Raw genomic sequence first — 25,952 nt, 5'->3', positions numbered from 1 at the left:
CACTGACCCCGTAAGAAGAGTCTGTTTTCAGCTATTCTAGTGGATGCTAGGGTTTCTCCCAGTGCTCTTTTACTGGCATGTACTGCTCTGCTGGACATGTCAGGCTCTGCCACTTTTGTATGTCATTCTGCTAGGTTTCATAGCATTTGTCTCTTCCCCCCTATACCCACTAGACCCAATGCCTTTGGATGGTCTGACTCCCTTATTTCCTTTTGTGTTATACTTTGGAATTCCAAAGAAGTGTATATATACCCTATTGTCAGGCCTCTGAGCCCAAGCCAAGCCGTCGCATCCCCTGTGACTTGCACATATACGCCCAGATGGCCTGAAGTAACTAAGAATCACAAAAGAGGTGCAAATGCCCTGCCTTGCCTTAACTGATGACATTCCACCATAAAAGAAGTGAAAATGGCCGGTCCTTGCCTTAAGCGATGACATTATCTTGTGAAATTCCTTTTCCTGGCTCATCCTGGCTCAAAAAGCTTCCCCACTGAGAACCTTGTGACCCCCACTCCTGCCCACCAGAGAACAAACCCCCTTTGACTGTAATTTTCCTTTACCTACCCAAATCCTATAAAACAGCCCCACCCTTATCTCCCTTCACTGACTATCTTTTCGGACACTGACTCTCTTTTCAGACTCAGCCCGCCTGCACCCAGGTGAAATAAACAGCCATGTTGCTCACACAAAGCCTGTTTGGTGGTCTCTTCACACGGACGCGCATGACACCTATGTGTTACAGAGATTTGTGGGATAGCTTTTTCAGTTTTTATTCATAGCTTTTTTCCTTGAAGGACGTGACAAGGGGCTGGGCTTTGGAATTGTGTGTCAAACTAGAATCCTTACTTGTAATAATAATGCTATTGAGAATAATAATATATCACTTTGAGATAGTGCTTTATAAGACTATCACTCATCACTCAGTGTTAAAGCTGAATGTCCATAGTGAGGAAGGGCAAATAGCTTTCTGCTCTTTGTGTTAAATAGAAGGGATTTGCAGATCAATAATTCAAGCACACTGAGACCACGTATGGTGCTGAAAATATTCCTAGAGGAAATAAGGATTCATCCTTTTTATTTATATAACACATTTCCCCAGGCTTCATTGGATTGGAGGTACTAAAGAGAGTCGCAATAATGTTAATAACTTAAATACCATTTTTTTTTTTGGTCTGTAACTATCAATGTAGAGGACATATAGCCTTTTGCAAAGTTCCTCTACCCACATATTTCTAGATGTCCCTGGGGGCTGTCTCAGCTATGCTCTGGAATAAGTCTGTTTCCATTGAGTACAGCTGCTGTTCCACCAGGCACTTCAGTCTCTTGCCATATGGTGCTCTCTGCTGGGCGTTTCCACCAATGTTCTCTTTCACAGCTAAAGCTGCCGGATTAGCTGGGATGGAGTAGTGGGAGGAGGATGATGTCTTTCTTCGTGTTATACTCTATTAGAAGAGTTCAAAAGTAGTGCAGGTTTTTTTTTTAGCCAATATTTTAATGAAACAGTTGTTTTAGTTATTTTTTTCATAGTTTCTTCACACTCAAAAGGATATGAGGCCTAAAGTCATTGAAGATTGTCTGTGTTAAAAGGCAAACCCAGTCGACAGAAAATCCCCAGTATTTAGCATTGCCACTCTTTTGACACTAAGATTTTCTTACTAGGTGTGGGCCATCATGATTAGCTTCTTCTTCTCATAGGATTAATTTTTACATTTGCCTTTTGGTTGTTTTGCTCTGTTCACCAGGTATTCCAAACATGTCTGAATTCTACTTGGACATAGCAGACTACTACTTGTTTCTCTCTTGTCAGCTCCAATATTCTCTACCACCAAAGAAAGGAACAATCAAGGTGATTTATTAAAATCAAAGCAGGGTAACTCTTTAGGAAAACTATAATTTTCTCTACAAGTTTGCATCTATGAAAAAAGAATCAACAAAGGTCTCATTTTACTTCATGCAAACATTAAAGTTCTGTCAGAGGTTGTGTTAGTCTTTATATTAGGATTCTGCAGAGAAACAGAACCACCGCTTACACAGTCATGTGTCAGTTAATGATGGGGATACGTCCTGAGAAATGCATTGTTAGGTGATTTTGTCATTATGTGAACATCATAGAGTATATTTATACAAACCTAGATGGTATAGTCTATGACACACCTAAGCTATATGGTATGGCCTATTGTTTCTGTGATTCAAGCCTGTATGGCATGTTATTGTACTGTCTGGTATAGATTACAAAGATACAGATACACAATGGTATTTGTGTATCTAAATATATCTAAACATTGAAAAAGAACAGTAAATACATGGTGTTATAATCTTATGGGCTCACCATTGTATATGCGGTCCATTGTCATATATGCAGTCCATCCTTGAAACATCATTATGTGATGCATAACTATATATGTGAGATGGGTTTATTTTTTATTTTTTATTTTATTTTTTTATTTTTTTGAGACGGAGGCTCGCTCTGTCGCCCAGGCTGGAGTGCAGTGGCCGTATCTCAACTCACTGCAAACTCCACCTCCCGGGTTCATGCCATTCTCCTGCCTCAGCCTCCCGAGTAGCTGGGATTACAGGCACCCGCCACCTCGCCCGGCTAGTTTTTTGTATTTTTCAGTAGAGACGGGGTTTCACCGTGTTAGCCAGGATGGTCTCAATCTCCTGACCTCGTGATCCACCCGCCTCGGCCTCCCAAAGTGCTGGGATTACAGGCTTGAGCCACCGCGCCCGGCCAAGATGGGGTTTATTCTGGGAATTGGCTCACGTGATTACGGAGGCTGAGAAGTCCCATGATATGCTGTCTGCAAGCTGGAGAAGTAAGGGAGCTGGTGGAGTAGCTGATTTCAAGTCTGAAGGCCTGAGAACCACGGGAGCTGATGGTGTAACTCTTAGTCCAAGGATAAAAGCCTGAGAACCTGAGTGGCTGCTGGAGCAAGTCCAAAAATCTGAAGGTTAGAAAACCTGAAGTTCTGATGTCCGAGGGTAGGAGAAGATGGGCGTCTCAGATCCAGAAAAGAGAACAAATTTACCTTTCTTCTGCCTTTTTGTTCTATCCGGGCCTTCAACTGATTGAATGGTGCCCACTACATTGGGTTAGGATGGTTCACTGATTCAAATGCCTATCTATTCTGGAAACAGCCTCACGTACATACCCAGAAATAACACTTTATCAGCTATGTGAGTATTCCTTAACTCAGTCAAATTGACATCTAAAATTGACCATCACAGTCTGCATTTAATTTTTTCAGACCAGGCAGATGTAGAAGGGAAAGTTAATTCTATTGTGCTTATATTTTATAATGTCTGAGAGCTAGGTGTTAGTGGTAGTTCAAGGAATTTTAGTGTGTGCCAGCTTCTTTTTGAATTTTGTTGTGGCACCTCAAAGCTTTCTGGAGTGGTGCCTCTCTAGCTAGAAAGTCACTAGGGACAGGGGAAAGTGCTTTCAATTTAGTTTCAACTACATCTGTTAAGAATAAAGTGGAGGTTAGCATTCTTGTCATCACTTAATATAATGGCACTGGTGCACATCTCCAAAGGTGCTGGTAGTTTTGACAATTGCCCCCTACTCACTACCCAAGAGTTTATCTGCAGTTTCTGTCTTTGGGGATGTTAAGAGGGTTCAGCTGAGACTCTTTTCATATGTAATGAAGTCCTTTCCTGATTCTAGTCTTTGCTGTGCTATATCTTCCAGAAAGTCCTTAAAGTTTCTGGCATGTGAATGATGCTGTTTCTAGCACTTACTTGTGTCTATTTGATATACTTCTTTTGAAATTTTGGAGTCGGGTGGGGCAGGTATGGATTTGATTCACCATTTTGAACTGAAATTATGCTTTTTATCATTAATGTTGCTACTTACTGCATTATTCTTGCTTATAATGGTAACAGAGAGGTTGATTCCATTGCTGTAGAATAGTAATAGCCATCTAGAACAACTTAGCGGTGACGAATCCATATGGGTCTGCAGCCACCTCAATTCTTGCCTCCTCGTAAGAAAGAAATCGATCGAGGGGCATAAGGCAAAGTGAGAGACCAAGGCAAGTTTTAGAGTGGGAGTAAAAGTTTTTTAAAAAGCTTTAGTCCAGGAATGAGAGGAAGTAAAGAACACTTGGGAGAGGGCCAAGCAGGTGATTTGAGAGATCAAGTGCGTGGATTGACCTTTTAACTTGGGGTTTTGTATGTTGGCATGCTTCCAGGGTCTTGCATTACTTGCCCCCTGATTCTTTCCTTGGGGTGGGCTGTTCACATGCTCAGTGGCCTGCTAGCACTTGACAGGGGCCACGTGTGCAGTGTGTTTACTGGAGTTGAGTTGTACACATGCTCACTTGAGGCATTCTTACCTTTTCCAGTTGAATGCCCCTAGAGGGTCATATACCAGTTATAACACAGCCATTTTGCCTTTTAGTGTGCATAGGTGAGCCCATTTGCCCAACTCCTGAGGTGTTATCTGGAAGCTGCTGATCACCAGCTTCAGGATTTTTCTATTGGGAGACTACCTTTCCCTGGTGCAAGCTGCAATCATTTATTATTTTAGAGAGACTGTTAATAACTGTCTGACCATCACATGATGGTCGTCTGACATTCTTGATTGGGGGGGCCCTCTCCTACCCTGCTCATGTCAGGCTGTCTGCCTGCTATAACAACCTGACACATTGTTAAACTATATGTTATGAGAATTGTAGTAAATACCATTAGTTTAAAAATATGTTTTAAAATATTCTTAAATGATTTCTCAACTTAGAGTGTTTTAGGTCAAGAGAAGAGGATTCCTATAAAAAAAAAAGAAAGCTACTGTTGTGTTACGCTTTATTGTTTTAGTTTCTGGTGAAACAGTGTGCTTAAACTTTTTATGGTTCATGCTTAATTTTGACATTTATTGTAGCAGGTATAAAGAAAAGATGATTATTTCTCATGTCACAAATAATTTCTCTGTCATTAAAAGATTGATCCTGTGTTTAAGCATTAGCAATAAAATGAACTAGGGTAGTGTTTAATTTATTGTAAAGTATTTCTAACTGTGTAAAGGTTACATTAATCTGAAGTTATCTAATGACTGTTGGTGATGTTTGCATTTTTTCAATCTGTTTAATTTTTAATAGGTATTTCTATTTCCCAAATAATGTTATCCCCTCTGTCTTTTTTAAATGATGAGGAGCTAATTTTCATTTTTCTTAAGGTTTTAGGTTACTGGGTGTACTGCCAAGAGCAAAACTGTTCTTACTGGTTGAGAATATGCTAATGTTAGAGGTACTTCTCTGGGAACCCTAGCTGACTCAGGAGTGGGAAGGGAACCAACAGTGACAACTTAGCCTGGGATTTATCCAAGAGCCCTTTAGCGTTTACCAGTGGAACCCCCTTACTGAGGCTATCCTTGCTTTAGATTTAGACTTAGGTAAAGCCAAGCATTGTTTCATGACTTACTTAAACTGTGTTTCATCCTCACTTTTTAAAACTTTTTATTTTTTAGGATGTTTCCAATGCAACTTTGAAATACAAAGGTATACATTTTGGCAACTCTTCAGGAAGACAGGAGTTACCTAAAAAGTCAGGTCCTGGTCCAGGAGAGTATGATATAGTTCAGTAAGTAAAAAAATATAGTATAAACCTTTAATGTAGCTCTTGACTAGAAAAGTATTCTAATAATTCAGACTAGGCTATGCTGTAAAGGAAGGAAAATTAGTATGAAAAACTCCAAGAAGTATTATATTTTGGCATAACATATATGAAAGTTATTTATTTATTTTTTTAATTATACTTTAAGTTCTGGGATACATGTGCAGAACATGCAGGTTTGTTACACAGGTATACACATGCCATAGTGTTTTGTTGCACCCATCAACCCATCATCTACGTTAGGTATTTCTCCTAATGCTATCCCTCCCCTATTCCCCCATTCCCCCAAGTTATTGTTTTTTTATAAGCCAAATCTTGTGCTATCTACTATATATGTATTAACTCATTTAATCTTCACAGCAAGCTTTGATAGTTAATATTGTTATATCTATTTTATCAGTAAAAAATCCAAGGGTTAGAGGGGATAAATAACATATTCAAGATCATGCAACTATTAAATGGCAGAGCTAAAGTTAAATTGAAGCCTGTTTGATTACACAGCCCATGTATCCATGTACTAAAATATACTGTCCTTAATTATAAAGTAGATAAAAGATCAGAGAAAATGTAAAAGAAGGTGACCCAGAATTCTCCATTTTATCCCTGGCTCTCATATTCATTCCTCTGACTACATGATGGATTTAGACGGCATTCTCAGTCAGTGTAAGTCAGAGAATATTTATGAAGAAATACATTTCTGGCAAAATAACTCTATTTTCTCCTACTCCTATAGTGAGGTTTTAGACATGAGTTCATGGAAGGCAAAATTGAGTATCAAATACCATGTTGTCCTCAGAATCTACTACCCTTTCTTATAATTAATTTTTTAAGAGTCCAGCTTATCTGCCTGAGTCTTTCTCTTTCATAGCTTTTTTTTTTCTCCCAAAAAGCCCCAGAGTGATTACATACTCAATTAATTTGCTAGACAGATCAGACATATCTCTATACTAGCAGTGGATATATTTTAGGATCTTGCTTGGACTCCCCTGCTACTGTTCATTCACTGAGTAAATGTTGTTTGAATTATTGCTATGTACCTGTTCTGAACTTAATAACTGAGAATAACAAGAATAAAACATGGCCCTTGTTTTTGGGCATTTATACTCTAATCCATTATCCTGTTCACTTTTCACTCCCTTAATATGGAATATAACTTTGTATTTTTATTCTTTCAGTAGTTACGCTAGAACCTTAACATGCATATTTAGCTTAATTAAGTCTTTACTTATTATTATTATTATTCCAAACAAGACCAGGTCTCTAGAATACTCTAACACATATCATGGTCTTCTTGATATATGCTTTTGCTCTTCTGTATTTTAATCCTAATCTTTTCTTCTGCCAGATTGGCTGGTTTGTGCTCATGCTCTCTCTCTCACCCTCTCTCTTTCCCTTCTTCTCAGTTTTATTGAGGTTTAAATAACATAAGTCAAAATTCATCTTTTAAAATGTGTATCATTCTGTGATGATTGTTTTCCATCCATTTCACTATACTTTGACTGAGTACCCCAGGCATAACTGGGACTCTAAGTAGTGTTAACTGATTCTGCTTGGTGGTTTTTCCTACCAGTCTGTTTTCTTCCCTAACCTTGTCCCATTCTCATTCTCCCCCCATTTGTTGTGCTGTTGCTTTATTTGATCTTTGTTATTTCTCCTGTTATTCCTCTTCTTTCATTTGTGTTTTAACTTTTACCTGAAGGTATGTGTTAATATAGATTGCATTCCTGACTGCTTCAGTTATTTCACCATTTTTATAATTTGTTTGCTCTTTGAGTTAGCTGCTTTCACTGTATCTTTTACTTGTAGTTATCTTAGTTCCTTGTGGCAGTTGACGTTTTCTATTTGTTTTTTTCTGTCTTGCACTTTTTGTTTTATTTACTGAGTCAGAATTATTCTGGGAGGCTTGATTCAGTATAAAAGTGGAGATATTTGGTTACTCTAAATGAAAGATAAGTGTATAGGTCTTTTTTTGGTAAAGATACAGACCTAAATGATATGTGATATTTCTGCTATTCCATATATAAATTTCTTATCCATAAACCTTTTTGAGGTTTGAAAGCAAGTTTATTTGTTGAGATTTTAGCAAATAACAATCAGTGAGGAAGTGAGACTTTAGCAGTGAGTGGGGATGGTAAATGCATATTAAATCATAGCACTGCTAAACAAAGAAAGTAATACCAATTACATAACTTTGTATTATATATTTTTTAATCTACATATGTTTAGTATAGTTTGTTGGAAATATTGGGTATCAGATTTTTTTTTTGAAATTCTCTTTAAGAAATAGAAAAAATAGTAGTGTGGTCTGTATAGCCTGTTTAAATGTGATTTTTGTAATAATAATAGCTAACAGTCATTGTGTGCTTATTATGAACCATGTATGGCATTAACTACCTTATATATATTATCTACTTTAATCAATGCAACCTTGAGAGTTGGTTATTACTATTTCCAATTACCAGATTCCAATCACCAAATTCATTAAGTGATGAATCTGAAGCTTAGAGAAGTTAGTCTGCATAAAGTTATATAACCAGTAGGTAGCAGTAGGTAGCAATGCTGGGATCTTATCAGGCTGTCTGACTTCAAAGCTGGGGCTCTTACTCACTGCTTATTTAGTTTCTGATTCTTTCTTGAGGTTGTCTGAATTTCAATGAAAAGAAACTTCCTTTTTGTTTACAATGATCTTTATGCCCTTTTCTGATTATTGTATGATATAAATAGCATAGGGCTATTTTCCTCTTATTTTGGTAATGTTGAAATACCAAGGATTTTTGAATTTTAGACTTTTAATGGTACATAAAATACACAGGAAACTTTTTTTAGCGTTAGCTCTTTTTTCAATTCACGATGTAAATACCAGATCTTATTTTCTTTTTGTGGTAATTATTCAGATAGGTTTATAATAATGTTCTGAATTGGAAAAAATCATAACCAACAAAACAAATACATTTTACAAAAGTTTGAATATGTTGATCTAATACACCTAGATAATCTTATTATTCCATACTTTAATTCCAGCACATGTTGCTGTAGAAAGAACTTCTTTGCTTACATAAATATTTATAGGTTTAAAATTGAGAATTCTTAATTTCTATTTGAATTTTCTAAAGGAAAAAGACATCATATTATGAAAATGTTAACATCCAGAGAGATCAACAACAAAATTATTGCTCATTTGTCCCACGACTATATGAAATAATAGTATTGCAGGAGAAAAAAAAGGTAAGTTGAAAAGTGGCTATTGCATATATTTTCCCAATTTTAAGATCATTGAATCCTGTTATCACAAGGTTACTGTACTCTTTGATCTAATGTACCTGATAGCTAATTGTCATTCAATGAATATTGTAGAAGGAACTACTTATTATCTCTGTCAAGTGATTGCTGTCTCTGCTTGAAAACCTTCTTGCAAAGAACTCATGACTCCTAAGTTGATTTTTAAAATTATTTAAATGCAAGAAAAATGAAACAAAGGGTAGAACACAAAAATCCCTGTGAATTTTCAAAAGCCAAATTTTACAATCCCTACAATATTAACGTTTACTACCAGTTTTTTTTTTTTTTTTTTTTTTTTTTTCTGACCCAGTCAGATGTAAGAGCCCTTTAACTGGATACAAGCCTGTTAATTATAGGATCAAACCCATCCTGGACCCAGTTCCATTTCTGTTACAACTTCCAAACTCAATTTGGAAGATAAACTTGCTCAAAGAAACTCAAAGAGCTCAAAACACAAATCCTTGGAGCGCTGAACTTGGAGAGAGAACTTACCACAATCCTCAGCCGCTCTGAGGAATCAAGGGCACAAGTGGGTACTTGCAGGGTCCTTGCAGCTACCTTGCTTGTTCACTCAGTGCTCCTGGGGGTCGTTAGAAGCTCTACTTTGGACCTCGCTTCTGACACCATCTGTTAAAAGAAACACTTTAGCCCAGTTTAAAGGAGTGTGATTGAGCAATGAATGATGTGTGAATTGGGCAGTCCCCAGAATCACAGTAAATTCAGGGAGACTCCAGGGATAATAAATTCATAGACAAAAAAAGGGAAATGACATACAGAAATTGAAAGTGAGATACAGAAACAACTGGATTGGTTATAGCTTGACATTTGTGTTATTTGAACACAGTTTGAACACCCAGCAGTGTATGAGTGGTTGAAGTAAGGCTGCTGGGATTGGCCAAGACTCAGCCATTGTTACAGGTGCAAACTACTAAGTTAGGTTTTCATTCTTGTCTACCTATTAAGTTAGGTTGCAGTTTGTCCACAAGGACTCAAGTACAGAAGTACAGAGTCCTTCCTGGGCCACATTTAATTTGCCTTAACAATGGTAATACTAGATATCTTGGGGTGTTAGGGAAGTAGGTCGGGAAAGATGTGAATGTTCTAAAGAGCTGAAGATTTGATTGCTTCTTACTGTGTTCCTTTCTAGTGAGATCTCATATACAGTTTAAATTTGACCTTACATAAGGGTAATTTACCTCTAATTACATATATGCTTTGAAATACACAATTAAAAAAATTTGAGCCTACGCAGAGTCTTGTTTATCTATTATTAAATGTAATGTGACTCTTTCTTTTGAAAATCAACTCTGTGAAAACAAGTCTGATAAAATAAGAATTTTGAAGTATCAAAGAGAATTTATAATTAAAGCAGAAATGTGAAAGTATTGTTATTTTTGCATAATTAGTATAATATCAAATAAATGCTTAAAATTGAAGATTTGTTCAATGACTTTTTCTATCACAGTATCTTAAAACTAGAGAAAATCGGAAGAATCACTTTTTATTTCTTTACCTCATACGTAGTATAAAGAATAAGGAATTAAATTGAATGAACTGGCTGAAATATAGGGTCTTTATTGTATGTAGCATTTTCTCAGTGCTTTATTGTCATAGCAAATATTTGTTCCTAAGGCGTAAAAAATTTTAATTTAAAATTTCAGGCAATGAGGGAAGATGGACCCTTATTCATTCCCTAAATTCCAAATTTTTTGGCTTATATAATTCTAAATGGTAGTTTCCCATGATTATTTTGACATGGAACCATTAAATTTTCATTGTTTTGTTATATACACAACTAAATGCTGACACTGATTGTGCATGTGTGCGTGTGTGTATAGGCAAGCAAGTAGGAAAAGGCAGGGACAACTTAAAAGTGCATGAATTTGGATGACTGTGTCACTAGCAGAGGTGATCATCACAGAAGCTACTCATTATGATGAGCAGATATGAGTTCAGCTTTAGACAATTGAATTTGGAGAAAAATTACCAACACACAGTAGAAATTTGAAAATAGAATTTGTAATACAAATTATAGGTAGAGATACTGATTTAGCAGTCATACTCATGAAGGTGATAATTGAAGTGATGAAGTTGCTACAGAAGAGAATACAGAGATGAGAAGAAAATTAAGAACAGATCCTGGAGGAACACAGATTTTTGGGAGTGAGGCATGATAGAAGAGCTAGAGGAGAGATAATTAGTAAAGTAGGAAGTGAGTTAGGGAATGTAGATACCAAGGATAGAGATTTTATTTTTATTTATTTAATTTTTTTAAGATGGTGTTTTGCTTTTGTTGCCCAGGCTGGAGTGTAATGGTACGATCTCGGCTCACTGCAACCTCCGCCTCCCGGGTTCAAGCGATTCTGCTGCCTTAGCCTCCTGAGTAGCTGGGATTACATGCGTGTACCACCATGCCTGGCTAATTTTGTATTTTTAGTAGAGTCAGGGTTTCTCCATGTTGGTCAGGCTGGTCTCAAACTCCCGACCTCAGGTGATCCACCTGCCTCAGCCTCCCAAAGGCTAGGATTACACGTGTGAGTCATCACTCCCAGCCCTGAAATACTTTTATAGAAAGATGGTCATGATAAATTCGTAAATAAAAAGCAAATGCATAATATGATTTTTATTACTATTAATAAATATATATACATTTAGTCATAGTAAAATATTTATATTGTTTAACTCAAAGTGGTGAGTTATGGGTGACTTATTTATCTTTTCTGCTTAGTTGAATTTTCTATTGTTTTATAATGAACATGTTATTTAAAAAGATAATGAAATTGCAATAACTGTTTAAAATAAGAGATAATGGAGGGGAATGCAGGACAAGAGCAAGGCTTTGTATTTAGTTAATAAAAGGTATTGAGAGAGTAAGTATTTTAATTATTGTGAGTATTGAGAGAACAGTTTTGGTAGCAGATAAGTTAGGTTCCATGGAATAAGGGAAATGGGGCCAGGCAATAGAAACATTGAATATATAATATATATAATTATTTGTTATATATTATATTACACATTAATATATTACATGATATATTCCATATTAATATACATTGTTATGTTGTTATATGTTATATTAATATTAATATATATTATATTACAATATTATATATAATATTCAGTGCCTCTACCACCTTCTACCACCAGAACTTTGATGGTAAAGGGAAGAAGAAAAATCAGATGGTCGATTGAAAAGATAACAGAATGAGAGACATTTTAATTTTGCAGGGAGCATATTGTTAGAATAGTTGAAGGATCCAGTGGGAATAGAGGAGCTACAGGAATGCATAGATGAGATAATTAATAGAGTAAGGTTCAGGGACGCAAGGTATAAACAGCTAGTTTATATTAAAGAAGAACAGAAATGCCTCTTTTTTATGAAAAGGAAGAAAGAATGGATGATGAAATCAGGGATTAGAAAGCTTTTTCTGTAAAGGGGCAGGTATTAAATATTTAGAATTCATGGGCCATATAATCTCTTTCACAACTACTCAACTGCTGTTGTAGCACAAAAGGAGCCATGGACAATATATGGATGAATAGTATTCCAGTAAAACTTTCATTTACAAAAGCAGACAGTAGCTGAATGTGGGTTACAGGCCATAGTTTGCAGATCCCTGAAAGACAAATACAGAGGCGTATAGGAGATTGAGTAATTTTATTTCGATGAACTATGTTGTTTTGGTGATGTATTCAATGAAGTCCTCTTCAGAGGTGAGGGAGGTAGGTGTTCAGTAATTGAGAAGAATGGAATGTATATCATAATGAATCATAAGGAATGTGACAAATAGTTAAGATAAATAAAATAGTTGCAGGTGGAAGAAAAAGGTCCCATTTTATAGTGGTTAGCATAAGCTCATTATTGACAATAAGAGTGCAAGTGTAGAAACCCGTATTGTATGGCTAAGCATCGCCAGAGGTTGGAGCTATAAATATGGTTAAGTGGCAAGGGTTTGAGAGAATCAGGGTTTCCGAGGCCAGTATGGCTAATCTTGGAATCCAGGCTAAGTGGGGGGATAAAGAAATCATAAGGGGATTCATGGCTTGTAAGAACAGGGAAGAACTGAGAATTGAGAGATAAAAATGAGAGTCAACAGAAGGTAGGTAGGAGAGAAGGGAGCACAAGAGGTGAAAGGATAGGAGATTATGGTCACTAAGGGTAAATGTTAGAGTTCAATGTCATAGAGAAGAAATTGTTCCTAGTGGCCACAAAATCTTGAATGTTTTCTGTCTACAGGTAGCTGAATTGGAGATTAAATTTGTGATCAGGTGATAAGGGAACTGTAAAAAAATTTTTTTAGTTCTGTTTAGAAAGCTCTCGCAGGAATTGCTACTCTGCTGCTCTTGCGTTGTACTGGGCTATGTTTAAGTTGGGGTGATTCTCATGACTTGCCACTTTTCTGGCTGCTACCTAGAAAATGAGGCTCAAGCTCTTTTGTTTTTTTTCTCAGAATCACAAGCCTATTTTGGATAGATCACTCCTTCACACCTCTCAACTTAGCACTTATCCTTGAGATGGGCAAGTATAAAACTTAGTGCCCATTCTCAAATTATTATGTTTGAATCTTTCGCTTTTCTTCCAACTCCCTTACTCATGGGATCTTTCTCTAGGCAAGGAGAGAAAATGCATGGGAAAAATGTCTCTCTCATGGTGCTTTCTTCTTTTGCTTTAATGTTTGATCCTTAACTTTTTATGATTTCTGGAAATTGTCTGTTATTCTGTATATCTTTCATAGTCTTAGCTGCCAAATGCAGCTGAATAGAAATGAGGATATGGGGAGGGATTTCAGTGGTAAAGTGCTGCAGAATTTTCAATAGCTGCTATGAACAAAGAAAAAATCTGGTAGGCCAGCTGGAGAAATGTCTTAATGTGGGGTCTCAGGGGTGGGAAAGGGGGTAAGAAGAAAGGACCAGGTTTAAAGGTCCAAGGGAAACAACACTTTGGAGTACCTCTCCTGCACATTAAGAGCAGCTGAAGGAGGCAGGGTGCAGTGGCTCACGACTGTAATCCCAGCACTTTGGGAGGCCAAGGTGGGCAGATTGCTTGAGGTCATGAGTTCGAGACCAGCCTGGCCAATATGGTGAAACCTCATCTCTACTAAAAATACAAAAATTAGCTCAGCATGTCGGCATGTGCCTGTAATCCCAGATACTCGGGAGGCTGAGGTTCGAGAATCACTTGAACCTGGGAGGTGGAGGTTGCAGTGAGCCAAGATTTTCTCCATTGCACTCCAGCCTGGGCGACAGAGCGAGGCTACGTCTCAAAAAAAAAAAAAAAAAAAAAAAAAAAAAAAAAAAAAAAAAAGGAAAAAAATATAACTTGGGAAGGTTGGTAAATTTGGTGTGTGATAGGCTTAATGGCTTCACTCCATTTCTTGGCTCTTTAAGTTCAGCAGATGCACCCTTACAATAGATGGTACATAAACATGAGTTATAGGTAGTAAGTCCTTGAAATTGTCTTGGAATGCTCTTTGCTTATATTGAACCCATTCCTCTTTCTCTTGTTTCTCAAGATTTCAGATTTCCAGGTTGTATTGGCCCTTATAATGCTTAATGGTGTTTTTGTCTGAACTTATGATTAATTTGAATAATAATATTTCTTGTACATGGAATTTTTTTGATATATTTATCTTACATCCTCAATTAAACCGTAGTTCTTAGAAGACAAGTATCTTACATTCTCTTTTTAAAACACATAGTGAAGTGAGGTACCTATGTTTAGTAATGCTTTCTGAATGAATTAATTACAGATCTGAAAAATAGGCAGTTTTGTGTAAAATTTTGAATGTAGAGAAATAATTCTTGTTTTTTCCTTTCTTTGTACTTATTCCGGTGCCTAAGCAGTATAAATTTTAAAGTAGAAAAATAATTTAGAAAGTGCTATGGTATCTTCATTTTTTTTGTATATGTTTTTAATTTGAAATTTTTGTGGGTACATTGGTAGATATATTTATAGATTCATGAGCTATTTTGGTATAGGCATGCAGTGTGTAGTAATCACATCATGGAAAATTGGGTATCCATCTCCTTAAGTGTTTATCCTTTGTGTTATAAACAATCCAATTATACTTTGTTATTTAAAAATGTACAGGCCAGTTGTTATTGACTATAGTCCCCTTGTTGTGCTATTACATACTAGGTATGTAAAAATATTAAAACAAATTTTAGAATTTATTTTTAAATTTTGCAAGTACATACTAGGTATATATATATTTTTATGGGGTACCTGAGATGTTTTGATACAGGCGTGCAATGTGAAATAAGCACATCTCAGAGAATGGGTTATCCATCCCTTAAGTTCTTATCCTTTGAGTTACACAATCAAATTATATTCTTTTTATTTTTTCTTTTTATTTTTTTGAGACGGAGTCTCACTCCGTCACCTAGGCTTGATGGAGTGCAGTGGCACAATCTCGGTTCGCTGTAAGCTCTGCCTGCCAGTTCACGCCATTCTCCTGCCTCAGCCTCCCGAGTAGCTGGGACTACAGGCACCTGCCACCACACCTGTCTAATTTTTTTGTATTTTTAGTAGAGATGGGGTTTCACCGTGTTAACCAGGATAGTATCAATCTCCTGACCTCGTGATCCGCCTGTCTCGGCCTCCCACAGTGCTGGGATTAGTCGTGAGCCACCGCGCCTGGCCCTCAAATTATATTCTTTAAGTTATTTTGAAATGTACAATTAAGTTATTATTAACTCTAATCACCCTATTGTGCTATCAAATAGTAGGTCTTACTCATTCTTTCTATTTATTTTTTGTACCCAATAACCATCCCCATCTCCCCATGAGCCTCATCCCCTGGCCATCCCAGCATCTGGTAATCATCCTTCTATGATCTATCTATAAGAGTTCAGTTGCTTTAATTTTTAGATCTCACAAGTAAGTGAGAACGTGTGATGTTTGTCTTTCTGTGCCTGGCTTATTTCAGTTAACATAATGACTTCCACTTCCATCCATGTTGTTGCAAATGACAGAATCTCATTCTTTTGCATGGCTAAATAGTTCTCTATTGTGAATATTTTCTTTATCCATTCATCTATTGGTGAATATTTAAACTGCTCCCAAATGTTGGCTACTATCAAGAGTGCTGCCATAAACATGGGAGTGCGTGTATCTCTTTGGTATATTGATTTCATTTGTTTTGCCTATATACGTAGCAGTGGGATTGCTGGTTTATATGGTAGTTCTATTTTCAGTTTTTTTTTTTTTTTTTTTTTTTTTTTTTTTTTTTTTTTTAAGGAACCTCTAAACTCTTCTTCATAGTGGTTATACTAATTTACATTCCCACCATCCGTGTACATGGGTTTCCTTTTCTCTACATTGCCACCAGCATTTGTTATTGCCTGACTTTTAGATAAAAGGCATTTTGACTAGGATGAGATCATATCTCACTGTAGTTTTGATTTGGATTTTTCTGATGATCAATGATGTTGATCACCTTTTCGTATGTTGTTGCCATTTGTATTTCTTCTTTTGGGAACTGTCTATTGAAATCTTGCACCCATTTTTAAATTGGATTATTAGCTTTTTTCGCTATAGGGTTGTTTGGGCTCCTTATATGTTCTCGTTATGGATCCCTTGTCAGATGGATAGTTTGCAAACATTTTCTCCCATTCTGTGGGCTGTCTCTTCACTTTGATTATTGTTTCCTTTGCTGTACAGAAATCTTTTTAACTTGATGTGATGCTATTTGTACATTTTTGCTTTGGTTACCTGTGCTTGTGGGGTATTATTCAGGAAATCTTTGCCCAGTCCAATGTCCTGGAGAGTTTCTCCAGTGTTTTCTTTTAGTAATTTCATACTTTGGAGTCATGGATTTAAGTCTTAATCCATTTTGATTTGATTTTTATGTAAGGCGAGAGAGAGGTCTAGTTTCATCCTTCTGGATATGGATATCCAGTTTTCCCAGCACTACTTATTGAAGAGACTGCTTTTTCCCCAATGTATGTTCTTAGCACCTTAGTCGAAAATGAGTTCACTGTAGGTGTGTGGGTTTTTTTCTGGGTTCTCTATTCTGTTTCCTTAGACTATATGTCTGTTTTTATGCCAGCACGATGGCGTTTTGGTTACTGTAACTCTGTAATATTGAAGTTAGGTAATGTGATTCTTCCAGTTTTGTTCTTTTTGCTCAGGATAGCTTTAGTTATTTGGGTCTTTTGTGATTCCATATAAATTTTAGGGTTTTTTTTTTTTGTTTGTTTCTGTGAAGAATGTCATTGGTATCTTCATAGGGATTGCATTGGATCTGTAGATTGCTTTGGGTATCATGGGCATTTTAACAGTATTCTTCCAATCCATGAACAGGGAATATCTTGCCATCTTTTGGTGTCTACTTCAATTTCTTTCATCAGTGTTTTGTAGCTTTCATTGCAGAGATCTTTCACTTCTTTGGTTAAGTTAATTCTTAGGTATTCAATTTTATTTTTGCCTATTGTAAATGGGATTACTTTTTTTGATTTTTTTTTCAGATTGTTCACTGTTGGCATATAGAAACGCTACTAATTTTTATATGTTGATTTTGTATCCTGCAACTTTACTGAATTTATCAGTTCAAATAATTTTTTTTGTGGAGTCTTTAGGTTTTCCAAAATATAAGATCATATCGTCTACAAACAAGGATAGTTTGACTTCTTCCTTTCCAATTTGGATGCCTTTTATTTCTTTCTCTTGTCTGATTTCTGTAGCTAAGACTTCTGGTACTATGTTGAGTAACAGTGGTGAAAGTGGACTTCCTTGTCATGTTCCATGTCTTAGAGGAAAGACTTCCAGTTTTTCCTATTCAGTATGATATTGACTGAGGGTCTGTCATATATGGCTTTTACTATGTCGAGTTATGTTTTTATCAGGAAAGTATGTTGAACTTTATCAAATGTTTTTTCAGCATCAATTGAAATGACCATATAGATTTTGTCTTTCATTCTGTTGCTATGAGGTATCACATGGGTTGATTTGCATATGTTGAACCGTTCTTGCATCCCTAGGATAAATCCCACTTGATTATGATGAATGATCTTTTAAATATATTATTGAATATGGTTTGATAGTATTTGTTGAGGATTTTTGCATCTATGTTCATCAGGGATATTGACCATCAGGGATAGTTTTGTGTTTTTGATATGTCCTTGTCTGATTTTGGTATCAGGGTAATACTGGCTTCATAGAATGAATTTGGAAGTAGTCTCTTCTTTTCTATTTTTTGGAATAGTTTGAGTAGGATTGATATTAGTTCTTCTTTTAATGTTTGGTAGAATTCAGCAAAGCCATCAGGTCCCACACTTTTCTTTACTGAGATACTTTTTATTGTGGCTTTGATCTTGTTACTTGTTATTTTTCTGTTCAGGTTTTGGATTTCTTCATGGGTCAACCTTGGTAGGTTGTATGTGTCTAGAAATTTATTCATTTCTTCCAGATTTTGCAATTTATTGGCATATAGTTGCTCATAGTAGCCACTAATGATCCTTGGAATTTCTGCAAATTCATTCCTTTGAATGATCTTTGAATTTTCTTTTTTACCTCTGATTTTATTTATTTGGATCTTCTCTTTTTCATAGTCTGGCTAAAGGTTTGTCAATTTGTTTATCTTTTCAAAAAACGATTTTTCGTTTCATTAATATTTTGTATTTTCTTCATTTCAAATTCATTTATTTCTACTCTGATCTTTATTATTTCTTTTGTTTTACTAATTTTGGGTTTGGTTTGCTCTTGCCATTTTAATTCTTGAAGATGCATCATTAGGTTCTTTATCTGAAATTTTTCTACTTTTTGCTGTAGGTGCTTATTGCTATAAACTTTCCTTTTCTTAATGCTTTTGCTGTATCTCATAGGTTTTGGTATGTTGTATTTCCGTTATCATTTATTTCAAGATTTTTTTTTTTTTTTTTTTTTTTTGAGATAGGGTTTCACTCCTGTTAGCCAGGCTGGAATATAGTGTCATAATCATGGCTCACTGTAGCCTTGACTTCCTGGGCTCAGGTGATCCTCCCACCTCAGCTTCCTGAGTAGCTGGGACTACAGGTGTGTGCTGCCATGCCTGGCTAATTGTTTTTATATTTTTGTAGAGATGAAGTCTCCCCATGTTGCCCAGGCTGGTCTTAAACTTCTGGGCTCAAGCAGTCCTCCCAACTTGGCCTCCCAAAGTGCTGGGATTATAGGTATGAGCCACCCTGCCCAGCCCATTTCAAGATATTTTTAAACTTTCTTCTTAGTTTCTTCATTGACCCACTGATCATTGAGGAGCATATTGCTTAATTTCCATATGTTTGCATAGTTTCCAAAATTCCTCTTGTTATTTATTTCTAGTTTTATTCCATTGTTGTCAGAGAAGATACTTGATATGATTTCTTTTTTTGAATTTTTAAAGACTTTTTGTGGACTAACATATAGTCTGTTCTTGAGAATGATCTATGTGCTGAGGAGAAGAATGTGTATTCTGCATTGAGCGAAATGTTTTGTAAATATCTCTAGGTCCACTTGTTCTATAGTGCAGATTAAGTTTGATGTTTCTTTATGACTTTTCTCTTTGGGAGATCTGTCTAGTGCTGAAAGTGGAGTGTTGAAGTCTCCAGCTGTTATTGTATTGGGGTATGTCTTTTCTTTAGCTCTTATAATATTTGCTTTATATATCTGTGTTCTCCCATGTTGGGTACATATCTATTTATAATCATTTTATCTTTTTGCTAAATTGACCGCTTTGTCATTATATAATAACCTTCTTTGTCTCTTCTTACAGTTTTTGTTTTGGAATCCATGTTGACTGATATAAGTGTAGCTACCTTGCTCTTTTTTGGTTTCCATTGGCATTGTGTGTCTTTTTCCATTCTTTCACTTTCAGTCTCTGTGCATCTTTATAGGTGAAGTGTGTTTCTTGTAGGCAGGATAGCATTGGGTCTTTATAAACATCTGTTCAGCCGCTCTGTGTCTTTCAATTGAAGAGTTTAGTCCATTTCCATTCAATATTATTATTGATAAGTAAGGACTGACATCTGCCATTTTGTTATTTGTTTTCTGTTTTTTTTTTTTTTTTTTTTTTTTTGTGGTCTTCTCTTCCTTTTTTGCATGCCTTCCTGTCTTCCTTTTAGTGGAGGTGGTTTTCTCTGGTGGAATGCTTTAATATTTTGCTTATATGTTGTATGGTTTTTTATTTGAGGCTACCGTGAGGCTTCCAAATACTATCTTATAACCCATTAGTTTAAACTGATGTAATACTAAGTACATAAGCAAAGAGCATGCAGAAAGAAACCAATAAAAACACTACACTTTAACTTCATCCTCTGTTTTTTAACTTTTTGTTGTTTTTCCTTATGTTCTATTGTACTACCTATGTCTTGTAGTTATTATTTTTGATTGGTTCATCATTTGATCTTTATACTTAGTCAAGAATAAGCTTATTTTAACAAGCATAAACAACTATATACTTAGTTAAGTATAACACTGTAATTTAGTGTTTGGGAATTTACCTGATGTTCTATTCTACTGTGGCTAAGCTAGCACTTAATCTATAACATGAAGTCCTTCTTGATCTTCACTCCCTTTTCCACAGGCAGAGGAGCCTCTCCCTGTGCCCACTACTACCACTGGTCCATAGGGGGTTGGGAGGAAGGAGTTCTGCTAGGCTACTGCCAATGTTCACTTAAAGCCCAAGGGCTCTTCTGTCAGTTTGTGATGAATGCTGCCTGGCCTGGGACTTACCCTTCAGGTCAGTGGGCTTCCTTCTGGCCCAAGGCATGTCCAGAAATGCTGTCCAAGAGCCTAGGCCTGGACTCGGGGGCCCCAAAATCCTGCTTGTTGCTCTACTCCACTGTGGTCGAGTTGGTACCTAGGGTGCGAGACAAAGTCCCCTTTGCTTTTCCCTCTGCTTTGTAAAAACAGAATGAGTGTTTCACTGTAGCCACCACAGCTGGGAATGTTCTAGGTTATCGCTGAAGCCCAGCATATTTCAGAACCCAAGGCACATGGCAAACTCCCTAGTTATCACTGCTGATTATTCAGGGCCCAAGGGCTCTTTAGTCAGCAGGCGATGAATCATGCCTTCATTTCAAGACAGCAGGTACCTTTTGGCCCAGGATGTGTCTAGATATATCATTCAGGAGCTGGGGCCTGGAATGGAGGCTTCACAACTCTGCTCAAAACTCTATCCAGACAAAATCCTCTTTACTCTTCACTCTCCTTAAGCAGAAGGAAGGAGTCACTTTCATTGCTATAAGCTGTACTGCCTGGGATTGTAGGAGGCATGGCACAAGCTCTCCTTTAGCTGCACCAGCTGATGTCTCCCTAGGTCCTGTGCTATCCTACTTTCCTGGCTCTAAATCCAGTCTACTACGTGAATTGCCTAGAAATTGCAGTCCTTCTGTCCTAGACTGTCTTTCAAGTTTACCTTTTTAAATTTATAAATTTTCTTTATAAATGTACTTCCTGAGAAACTCTAGTTCCAGCCACTGGGATGGGTGATTGTCCTCTGGCTAGGGCTAGTCCAAATGCTCCTTCACTGCATGGTTGCTGGCTGAGCTCAGCATGGCTTTATTCTCCACTCTGCCCTGTCAGAACTACACCAAGTTCAATGTAAAGTCCCCCAGTTGCTGTGCTTTGCCTTTCCAAAATGCACTGATTTTCTCTCTCTGCTGCATGGCCACAGTTGGGGGATGGGGAAGGAATGACATCAGTGATTCAAGACTATATCCCCTGCCTTCGTCAATGCCTCTTTTAGCATTATGAAGTCATAACCAGGTACTGTGTTTGCCACCTGGGTTTTGGTGTTTGTGATGGTACTTTTCTTCATGTAGATAGTTGTTAAAATTTTGTGTTCCAGCAGGAGGGATGAATGGTGTAGGCTTCTATTCCATCATCTTTCTCCCCCTCCTATAGTATCTTTGGATTTAAGCATTTTCTGATATTGCAACAAAATATGTAATAATATGAATATAATATTTTAATGAATGTGAGTTTTTAAAATCATAACTGTCCTTGAATTTTCTTGGTTTGTACATGTAGTATTGTTTTAATATATCTTTTGAATATTCATGACATTGTAATTTACTGAGAATTTCTATTAAAAAACGCAGATGTTAACTTTTATGTGACTTGAATAGTTCACTCAGGAATGTCTTGCCTTTGGTAATGAAAATTTTTTTAGTATCTTTCTTAATATTAATAAAGACTTTAAGATACATCTTTACTGTGCAAAAACATTTAGTAATTGTTTCTGTTGAAGTTCTTTAATTTGGTAATACAAAATATATGAACTTGCTGTATTAGCTTCATATTAGTTAAAATAACTGAGTACAGTTTCACTAGGTGGCGCCAATACTTTGGATCTTTATAGACATAACACCTTATTTATTCACTGATTTCTCAAATTCATTAAAACAAATGCCTAAAAATTGTGTGGCAAGATATGAAAATTTGCCTTGAAGTTCATTTGAGCAAATCCTAAATTGGAAATTTTAGTTCTTTTGGTAGTTCTGCCAAATGAAAATACCTTGGAACTATTTAAAAATATTATTTAAATTCTGTTTGCAAACTAAGTTATTTCTATTCATCTATATAAATTTATCAAAATTATTAGACTTTTAAAAGTTATGTTAAAAGATGCTATTTATAAACTAGGTTATTCTCTTGGTTAGTATAAGTTTACATAAAATAATTTACTAATATTATAGATCTTAAATAGAAAGTTTTAGTTTCAAATAAGTAAAATTATGCTAAACAGGTTAATAATAAGGACATGAAAGGCAGAAATAATTTAAAACTTTTTGGGTTTTTTTCTTTAATGGGTGGATTATTCGATTATTTTTGATGCAAATATTTTTACTTTCTCCCTTATCATTGCTAGGCTTTAATATTTATTAAATTATCTGGTTACTTGGTTTTATAACAGGCACTTGGCAATTTATTACCGTTAGTAATATGTGGTAGTGGCCTTGGTTTTGAGGGTGAACAGAGACTTAAGAAGACTTTCACCTAATTAAACATGCTTCCCCCCCAAACCTAAATTAGTTGTTCATGTTATAGTTACTGTATCTCAAATACTGATTGCTCACTTTTCCCATTTTCTAAGGAAAGTTTTTCAATTTTTAAATTATGGGTTTTAAAGAGGTGAAAACAGTATCAGTAAAGATGGAAGGAAAGGATTGAATTATTAAAAGATAAATGGACAAAATTGTATGTGAGAGAATGAGTGAAGAAGAGATTGAAAGTATTTAGTTATTGCTTAAACAATGATTCAGTATCTTTTGAGATAGCACCTTATGTCTTCAAGTCTTATTGTAAAATAGTTTGTACTACATTGAGTGAGTTTTATGTACCTAATTCATACTCATTCATGGTAAATTTTTTTTTTAATTTTTTTTATTTTTATTTTTTATTATACTTTAAGTTCTAGGGTACATGTGCATAATGTGCAGGTTTGTTACATATGTATACTTGTGCCATGTTGGTGTGCTGCACCCATCAACTCGTCAGCACCCATCAATTCATCATTTATATCATGTATAACTCCCCAATGCAATCCCTCCCTCCTCCCCCCTCCCCATGATAGGCCCCAGTGTGTGATGTTCCCCTTCCCGAGTCCAAGTGATCTCATTGTACAGTTCCCACCTATGAGTGAGAACATGCGGTGTTTGGTTTTCTCTTCTTGTGATAGTTTGCTAAGAATGATGGTTTCCAGCTGCATCCATGTCCCTACAAAGGACGCAAACTCATCCTTTTTTATGGCTGCATAGTATTCCATGGTGTATATGTGCCACATTTTCTTAATCCAGTCTGTCACAGATGGACATTTGGGTTGATTCCAAGTCTTTGCTATTGTGAATAGTGCCGCAATAAACATACGTGTGCATGTGTCTTTGTAGTAGAATAATTTATAATCCTTTGGGTATATACCCAGTAGTGGGATGGCTGGGTCATATGGTACATCTAGTTCTAGATCCTTGAGGAATTGCCATACTGTTTTCCATAATGGTTGAACTAGTTTACAATCCCACCAACAGTGTAAAAGTGTTCCTGTTTCTCCATATCCTCTCCAACACCTGTTGTTTCCTGACTTCTTAATGATTGCCATTCTAACTGGTGTGAGATGGTATCTCATTGTGGTTTTGATTTGCATTTCTCTGATGGCGAGTGATGATGAGCACTTTTTCATGTGTCTGTTGGCTGTATGAATGTCTTCTTTTGAGAAATGTCTGTTCATATCCTTTCCCCACTTTTGGATGGGGTTGTTTGATTTTTTCTTGTATATTTGTTTGAGTTCTTTGTAGATTCTGGATGTTAGCCCTTTGTCAGATGAGTAGGTTGCAAAAATTTTCTCCCATTCTGTAGGTTGCCTGTTCACTCTGATGGTAGTTTCTTTTGCTGTGCAGAAGCTCTTTAGTTTAATTAGATCCCATTTGTCAATTTTGGCTTTTGCTGCCGTTGCTTTTGGTGTTTTAGACATGAAGTCCTTGCCCATGCCTATGTCCTGAATGGTACTACCTAGATTTTCTTCTAGGGTTTTTATGGTTTTAGGTCTAACATTTAAGTCTCTAATCCATCTTGAATTAATCTTCGTATAAGGGGTAAGGAAAGGATCCAGTTTCAGCTTTCTACTTATGACTAGCCAATTTTCCCAGCACCATTTATTAAATAGGGAATCCTTTCCCATTTCTTGTTTCTCTCAGGTTTGTCAAAGATCAGATGGCTGTAGATGTGTGGTATTATTTCTGAGGACTCTGTTCTGTTCCATTGGTGTATATCTCTGTTTTGGTACCAGTACCATGCTGTTTTGGTTACTGTAGCCTTGTAGTATAGTTTGAAGTCAAGTAGCGTGATGCCTCCAGCTTTGTTCTTATGACTTAGGATTGTCTTGGCACTGCGGGCTCTTTTTTGGTTCCATATGAACTTTAAAGCAGTTTTTTCCAATTCTGTGAAGAAACTCATTGGTAGCTTGATGGGGATGGCATTGAATCTATAAATAACCTTGGGCAGTATGGCCATTTTCACGATACTGATTCTTCCTATCCATGAGCATGGTATGTTCTTCCATTTGTTTGTGTCCTCTTTTATTTCACTGAGCAGTGGTTTGTAGTTCTCCTTGAAGAGGTCCTTTACATCCCTTGTAAGCTGGATTCCTAGGTATTTTATTCTCTTTGAAGCAATTGTGAATGGAAGTTCATTCCTGATTTGGCTCTCTGCTTGTCTGTTACTGGTGTATAAGAATGCTTGTGATTTTTGCACATTAATTTTGTATCCTGAGACTTTGCTGAAGTTGCTTATCAGCTTAAGGAGATTTTGGGCTGAGACAATGGGGTTTTCTAAATATACAATCATGTCATCTGCAAACAGGGACAATTTGACTTCTTCTTTTCCTAACTGGATACCCTTGATTTCTCTCTCTTGCCTGATTGCCCTAGCCAGAACTTCCAAGACTATGTTGAATAGGAGTGGTAAGAGAGGGCATCCCTGTCTTATGCCAGTTTTCAAAGGGAATTTTTCCAGTTTTTGCCTATTCAGAATGATATTGGCTGTGGGTTTGTCATAAATAGCTCTTATTATTTTGAGGTACGTTCCATCAATACCGAATTTATTGAGCGTTTTTAGCATGAAGGGCTGTTGAATTTTGTCAAAAGCCTTTTCTGCATCTATTGAGATAATCATGTGGTTCTTGTCTTTGGTTCTGTTTATATGCTGGATTACATTTATTGATTTGCGAATGTTGAACCAGCCTTGCATCCCAGGGATGAAGCCCACTTGATCATGGTGGATAAGCTTTTTGATGTGCTGCTGAATCCGGTTTGCCAGTATTTTATTGAGGATTTTTGCATCGATGTTCATCAGGGATATTGGTCTAAAATTCTCTTTTTTTGTTGTGTCTCTGCCAGGCTTTGGTATCAGGATGATGTTGGCCTCATAAAATGAGTTAGGGAGGATTCCCTCTTTTTCTATTGATTGGAATAGTTTCAGAAGGAATGGTACCAGCTCCTCCTTGTACCTCTGGTAGAATTCAGCTGTGAATCCATCTGGTCCTGGGCTTTTTTTGGTGGGTAGGCTATTAATTGTTGCCTCAATTTCATAGCCTGCTATTGGTCTACTC

The 25,952-nt window shown here is 36.4% G+C and overlaps 1 protein-coding gene across 1 annotated transcript in view; it reads left to right on the top strand.

Moving 5' to 3' along the window:
- The window catches only part of STPG2 (sperm tail PG-rich repeat containing 2), a 542,222-nt gene that overhangs the window by 29,312 nt on the left and 486,958 nt on the right, over positions 1 to 25,952 (top strand). The window contains exons 4-5 of the mRNA XM_030919072.1: positions 5,465 to 5,577; positions 8,724 to 8,835. Of these exons, the coding sequence (XP_030774932.1) occupies positions 5,465 to 5,577; positions 8,724 to 8,835 (225 nt within the window). The remainder of the gene's footprint in view (positions 1 to 5,464; positions 5,578 to 8,723; positions 8,836 to 25,952) is intronic.

Source organism: Rhinopithecus roxellana, chromosome 2 (assembly GCF_007565055.1).
Source record: "Rhinopithecus roxellana isolate Shanxi Qingling chromosome 2, ASM756505v1, whole genome shotgun sequence".
Taxonomy (NCBI): Eukaryota; Metazoa; Chordata; class Mammalia; order Primates; family Cercopithecidae; genus Rhinopithecus; species Rhinopithecus roxellana.
This window is presented reverse-complemented; position numbering and strand designations above follow the sequence as displayed.